The 6981-nt window shown below is 52.7% G+C and overlaps 3 protein-coding genes across 3 annotated transcripts; all 3 read right to left on the bottom strand.

The window, feature by feature from the left end:
* Positions 1 to 957: 957 nt before the first annotated feature.
* JKF63_01172 (uncharacterized protein) lies at positions 958 to 1608 on the bottom strand (the record flags this gene model as incomplete). The annotated part of the gene is made up of 1 exon (XM_067897220.1): positions 958 to 1608. The coding sequence occupies one exon, from the start codon at positions 1606 to 1608 to the stop codon at positions 958 to 960; it is 651 nt and encodes a 216-aa protein (XP_067753377.1).
* A 1370-nt stretch (positions 1609 to 2978) lies between these two features.
* JKF63_01171 (uncharacterized protein) lies at positions 2979 to 3383 on the bottom strand (the record flags this gene model as incomplete). The annotated part of the gene is made up of 1 exon (XM_067897219.1): positions 2979 to 3383. The coding sequence occupies one exon, from the start codon at positions 3381 to 3383 to the stop codon at positions 2979 to 2981; it is 405 nt and encodes a 134-aa protein (XP_067753376.1).
* A 1167-nt stretch (positions 3384 to 4550) lies between these two features.
* JKF63_01170 (uncharacterized protein) lies at positions 4551 to 6770 on the bottom strand (the record flags this gene model as incomplete). Its single annotated transcript, XM_067897218.1, has 1 exon — positions 4551 to 6770. The coding sequence occupies one exon, from the start codon at positions 6768 to 6770 to the stop codon at positions 4551 to 4553; it is 2220 nt and encodes a 739-aa protein (XP_067753375.1).
* Between the last annotated feature and the right edge of the window lie 211 nt (positions 6771 to 6981).

The raw sequence follows: 6981 nt of genomic DNA, 5'->3' as shown, positions 1-6981 counted from the left end.
CGTATCCTGCTGCACCCGCGAGCACGCGCACAGACGTCCGTTGGTGGACTTCGTTTAGCCACCACCCCCCACGCCCCAGCTCTTCTCTACTCCACCAACTTGACACATGCTGAATTTATGTAACAGGCCTTGGGAAGAGAGGGGAGAGAAACACTTAAAAGAAGCGCAGAAGCGACAAAAAAGGGGGGAGGGAGAAGAAACAATGAGAAGCGGGGGGGTAAAGTGGGGGTGGAAGCCCCGGGGCCCACAATGATGAGCCGAAGCCGCCATGAGACATCAAATGACGTCCACCTCTGCACTCTCCTTCAGACACGCACACAACAAACACAACACACATGGATGCACACAAATAGACAAAATCGATACGCAACCATCAGACAAAGGATGAAGAGTACACAAAGACAAAAGAGCGAAGTCCATGGAAAAAAAAGGCCCAACTTTCCGTTCTTCTTTCTTCTTTTGTTTTTGGCGGTGATCCTTCACATGTCACCCGGGTCGTCCCCCCCCCCCTCCATCCTCTGCCCGTGCAGTTGGCATTCGGATATACAAATATGGGCGTGTGGGTGTCGAATCGGTCATCCTCCACACCTTTCGTCTGCTGTCATCTCCTCCCCTCCCATCCTCATCCTCCTTCAGTTCCTCCACACTTTCAGCAAAACATCATCTAAGAACACACAAGAACAAAAATGCAAGGTGTGTGTGTGTGGGGGGGGGGGGGGGGGGGGGGGCGTAGCGCAGGACCACCCGCAAAGAGCCGCGAAAAAAAAGTGCTTAAAATGACGGGCGTACAACAACAAGTGAACCATATGAAATATACTGAAGGGAACAAAAAAAAAGAAACGAGACTCAGTAGACACACACACACACACACAAGCGAGTACGCCTTCGCCCGTGACCGTCTCAGGATTTGACCGCCAACCTTCGGTAATGGAACAGAAAGCGTGAGAGGAAACGACCCTAATCGATCATGCGCTTCTTCTTGAAGTAAAACTTGAGGTGACGCATTTGCAAGTACCAAAAGATGCCAAAGACGATGGTGAGGCCTACTGACATCCACATCACCATGGATACCATATGCTCGTTTGTGTTGCGCATCTCCGCCTCACGGTCTCGGAAATACATGAACTCGTTGTGAACCTCCTGCACGGTATCCTCCATCACGCGCATCTGAACCTCCATCGGTCGTAGCTTCTCCTTCGTCGCCATGGCGACGTAATCCTTCGCGTCCGCTCCTATCTGCACTACAAGCAACACTTTTCGCGTCGATCTCGAGCTCTGCACACCTTGACGTGAGGTAAGACATAGAGAGTATTCACCACCGCTAATGGTGTGGTGATGAATGGCGCCGCTACTTCTGCCCAGCATTTGATAGATGGAATTGCCGTCTTCGTCCGTGAGAGAAGCGTCGAAAAAATCACCGTAGGCGTCATCCGCCTTGTACCCAATGTACAAATCGGTGCCACTTGGCACTTCCTGCTCGAAGCACCGCGATGCACCAGACTCAAGTTGAAAAACGAGACCATTCACATTAGAACACAGCAACAGGACCACCGTCAGCAGAGTCGCCGCCACGGCGATTGGAGGAGACATAATACCACGACACCTCATTGTGTGTGTGTGTGTGTGTGTGTGTGTGTGTGTGTGTGTGTGTGTGTGTGAGTGAACACCTCCTTTTTTACTCGCTTCGTATTGCGGAAACGGGGGGAGTCTTGACGCGTATTTTAATCCTTTGTGTTGCTCTCTAGTTGATTCTCCACGCGCGAGGGGGGAGACGGTGGTGGTGGCGAATCCCTCGCAAGTACACACACACACACACAAACGCGCGTGAATGGGTACGTGGGTATATATATTCGTGTGTACATGAGTGTAAGCGTCAAAATATGCGGCGGTGCAGAAATATGCCCAGATGAGCGACATAAGGAAAAGGTGTAGGAAGAGATGATGAATACAGAAGGAGACACTCTTGACGTTCTCGGGCTTTGCGCGCAGGTGTGTGATACACAGCGAGCCAGGGATAAAAACGAGAATTCGTCTACAGTACATAAGCAATACCACGAAATAAGCCTAATAACACAGTGTAGATGATGAAGTGCTGTGGCACGCGGAATCTCTCTACACAGGCGTATTGCCGGCACTTCGCTTCTCCCTTCCATCACGAATGGGTGTAACTGTCTCCCTGACTCTCTGGAGATGACAAAAGCTCTGTACTGTGCCTCCTTTGATATTTGTGTTGCTGCGTTACCCCCCTCCCCCGGTCCTCCTCCCCGCCCCTACACTGACACAAACACACACACACACACGCCGTTGGGGCTCATTCTGTTCTCGATGGGGGAGAGTGATCATACGCATCGGAAGATTCATTACAATAACACGAGAAGTCTGTCTCGTATCACCGCACCGAGGCATTAATCCAATGGGAAGATCCAGGAGACAGAGGGAGAAAAACCGCCTCAGAAAAAAAAAAGATGTAGACGAGGGCGGGAACATGGGGGGGGCCTGTTGATGCAACGGCGAGACACATGAGCTTTGTTTTTTTTCAGGGGGAGAAACACAGCGCCTGCAAAGACTGACCAAGTAAAGCACTGGAGAGGAAGGACAGGCGGAGTGATGCTGTGAAGAAACAGAATGGAGAATTCACATGAACAATGTTCAGCAAACGAGCTGCGAAACATAAACACATTTCATCCCCTCTCCAGGCCCACGGGCACGTGCGAGACACCCCACACAAGCACTACACAATGAGCAGTGGCCAGAACGGAAGAAAATAAAAGCTGATACAACATCCTTCTCTGGCAGACGGTAAGGAGCGCCAGGGAAAAAAAAAGGGACGGCAGTAGAACACTCATCACCACAACACGTAATATGAAGTAGAACCCAGAAAGCAACTAGAGAACACATTGTGCCATGTTACACGCACACACACACGTACAAGCGCGATATTACGGGCGCACCGCAGCGGGGTTCTCGACATCCTACCTCTATGGGCCGTCGTCTGTCAGCTCGTCAAGCTGTTGATTCATGAGCGCCGTCGCAGCCCTCATCTCTGCTACTTCGTTCTTGAGTGCGTGTAATCCCCTGTTTAGCTGATAAATCTCTTTTGTGGAAAGCATCACACTGCCTTTACCCTCGGTGTGCCACGTCTTGAGGCGAGCACCGTTCATAAACGCATCAGTGCAGCGCAGCATAGGCCGATATAGAATGAAGTAAACCGCAATGTTGTACATTAGCCACGCCACAGGCGCGGCGAGTGCGACGTACAAGGTGCGCCAGAGTGTCTTGGAGATATGAGCAGCGGGGATTGCGACGGCGATGAAAAGAAGAATCGAGATGAAACTCATCACAATCCAGCCGCGGAAATGCAGCCCAGAAAACGTGCACTTCATCGCTCCCGTCACCCCCGTATGCTGAGCACACAAACGATACCGAAGTGTGTGTGTGTGTGTGTGATACGTATCCGTGTGTGTGTGCACTCTTCAGTGAGATGGCGCGGGAACGTTAGAAAGGCGCGAAAGAGAAAAGAAAAAGAAGAGGGGAGTTGCTGCCGTGCCCTTCTTTCACCTCTGCTGCCGCGCTGTCGCCCCTGTGAGGTGCACAAATCTTGGAGGAGAGATGCCCCTTACCCACCGGGGGGAAATCCATCTGACGCAGGGAGGAAGCGGAAGTTCGAGCAATTCATGATAACGGTTATTTATGTGATGAAGGGGCCCACATACCTGCACGCCACAGCTTTTACTTGTGGAGTCGCAACTCGATGCTAACCTTCTGCCCTTCATTATTAACAACGCTCTCCCTCTATCTAACCCTTACATCCCGCAACAGAAATTCTCTTTCAATGTATCCACTCTGTCAGGCAACGCGTGAGTGGATGCCTTGCCTCTCATATGCATTGCACAATCGCACTCAGTGTCGCAGGTCGTTCCGATGCAGCGCCATCCAGGGCCTCACTGCCGACAACAGAGTGACGGTAAATCCCCCCAACACATCCACACACAAAGTACACGACCTTGTCATCCACCAGATAAGGTTTAGCGCCAGCAGAGAGGGGGGGAAAGGAGGGGGAATATAGGGGTCTGCTCAGCTTCCCCAGAAAACCGGGTAGCGGCCTCTGGTACCCCCTCCCCCTCCCCCACGCGCTGAGGCACTTTGTTTTCGTCAGAGATTCCTCACTTGGTGGATGAAAAAATGAAAATTCAGTAATGCGGGCCTCCTTGTAGCTTCTGTAACAAATTCTTTGGAGTTTCTTGTCGGTAGGACCCCAAAACACACACACACACGCGCGCGTGCAGGCCCTTCACGCTGAGAGCCGGAAAAAAAAAGATATCCAGGAAACAGTACAAATTCTGTGTGCGTCAATCAATGAAGCATGCAACTGAAAGGAAGGCGGTGAAAGCGAGGGGGAAAAAAAAGAGCCCGGCTCCCCTCCAGCCCTGCCCCTACCCCCTCTCGATCGGTCCTCGAAACGCAGTGCAAAGGTACAGTTCACACCACCTCCTAACGCACGTGCGCATGTGAGTGAGGAGAGGAGGGAGTGGAGGGGGTGGAGGGGGCATTTATTTGAAATTCGCCAAGTACTCGGCTGCTAACATATACCCACGCTCATTTGATGGGTGATTCGGCCCGACAGGCAGTCTGCCCTCGAAGAAGTGCCGATACACCTCCAGCGCCTCCGTGCCAGTAGATACGACCCAGGGCACGGTCGAAATCCACTCTGAGCCCTTGATGGTTCCACTCTGCAAATTGGCCTTGTAGCGGCCAGAAATCTTAGCAGACCAATGCTCCTTCGTCCCGAAGAGAATAACCGGGTGTGGCGGAACCGTCGCCACCTTGCGGCGCACCTCCTCCAATGCGTACTCGAAGTCCGTGCCGATGCCACCGGTGAGAAAGATGGGGAAGTCGAGGTTAAAGTCAGACTGCCGCTCCACAAGCTTGTCGGCGCGGTACGTGAAGTGGGCCTCCACGTAGGGGTTTTGCTTCTGCTCGTTGATAGTCGCACCGGGCTTAGAGGCCAGGCTGCCAAAGTCGACGATGAGTCCACAGGAAAGGATGCCCAGAGACTTGGCTACGCGGTTGCCGACCTCCATCGCGCCGGGACCGCCGCCCGTCACGAGCGCCATGGGCTTTGACTCGTTCAAAAGTGGGTGCCGGCATGTCTTTTTGATATGGAGGATGCCACTCAGAAGAGTCATGAGCTCCGCTTCGAAATCACCCGCTACGAGGTTTGAGCCATACACACCAAAGAACGTGGCCTTCATGTACTCCTGACGACGCTCGAGGGGGACGAAGGCACCGGTGTCACGGTCGGGGCGGCGAATATACTGGTACACCTCGCCTTTCTGCTCATTGACCTCAAAGACGGAAATGCCGAACGTGCTAAGGTCGCCGAGCATTGCTGCATCCTCCTGACTAAAGAAAGGGCCGTAATGGCGTGATGCTTTGGTAAAAAAAATGGCACGCAGCTTCTTACCCACTGCACGGGAGAGGATGAGGGACTTCAAACACGGTGAGGGGAAGTAGCGTGTGAAAAGGACGCCGTCGCTGGTGATGTCGTCAACAGCAATCGCTGACAAAATCGCATACTCGCACTGCTGATATGTATACCGCTGCACCAGCTCTTGCTGCTCGATCGGATTCTCTATGCCGACGTACGTCGTCTGCTTCGGATCTGCCACGATCCAGTCCTCTTCTCGCATCTCCGTGAATTGGCCTCCCTTGCAGAGGTACGCACAACACGGCAGGTCGGACTTCGGCGCACTTTTGAATGCGCGTAGGATGCTGCTAGTTGTGCTGCAACGGTCTGCGAGCGTCTTGCGCAGGGAAAAGGGCACCTGCTCACGATACGATTCTAGCGTGTAGAATTCAATAGGTATGTGAGTAAGCTCGTCGACTGAGTTACCGTATAAAACAAATGTGCGCTCCCGTGAGGAGGAATCTGTAATGCCCTCATCCGGCTCAATGATGCGAGAACTCATGGAGTGCAGCCCCTTTGGCAAGAGACTGTCCACCACACGGCCGAAGACAGTACGAAAATGCATGGCGTATCCACGCACCATCAGCACACCGAAATCTGCGACAACGCGTGTGTGTCCCTCGTGGAACTCCTGATGCAAGCGAATGAGGTCCTTGTACGCGGTACCCTTCTGCAGTGCCATTCCGATCGTGGGCAGCAGTCCATGAACTTCGGCGCTGTACGTAAAGGTGCCAGGCAGGACGGGAAGATACGCCACCACACGTCCATCCTCAATTTTCAGCTTCCAGTTCGGCGCTTCACCAGTGCCGTACACGAGCAGCGGCTGACCACGCTGATTCACGGCGTGCAAAAGACGGGAAATGTAATCCAAATTGCGCACCACGCGGTTCGACTCTAACGCGAAAAGCTTGCCTGCGTGGGCGCCGACAGCAATGTAATCGAGCATGAGCACCGCGAGGGGACTCAGTGCAACGAGATCCATCATGATAGTAGCGCGACGTTGCTTACGGTCAATATCAACAGAAATGTTTACTGCGTTGACGCCCAGCTGTGTGATGGACGAGCGCAGCAAAAACTCGCAGTTCACCCCCTCCGTCAATCCCCTAAACTGGGGGTGCAACTCTTTGATGACAGCAGTCGCCCTTGCCTTCTGGCGATTGATACGTTCGTACTGAGTGATGTGGGCATCGCGGGTAGCCAAGTCGAACGGATTGCGGTTCCGACCACGAGAAACGGTGTAACTGTCACCTTGCTTGTGGTGCGTCACGGTTTCCGGGTACCACCGGCACGACTCAGATGGCATCTTGTGGCTCTTGAAGTGTGGTTTGTGTATCACAAAAAAATCGTATGTTCTGTTTTTGTTTTTGTCCTTCCCTTTCAAACCTTGCGAAGCACTCGTCGCATCGACAATGTGGGCAGACACACAACGACGTTGTGCAATATATAAGAGGAAAAACAAAAACCAAAAAAAAAATCTCAAGCGGGTGAAATCGAGCCGGTTGCGCACGAGTATA

This window comes from Porcisia hertigi, chromosome 35 (assembly GCF_017918235.1).
Source record: "Porcisia hertigi strain C119 chromosome 35, whole genome shotgun sequence".
In the NCBI taxonomy this organism is placed as follows: domain Eukaryota; phylum Euglenozoa; class Kinetoplastea; order Trypanosomatida; family Trypanosomatidae; genus Porcisia; species Porcisia hertigi.
Note: the sequence above shows the minus strand (reverse complement) of the source record. Positions and strands in the feature narration are given on the sequence as shown.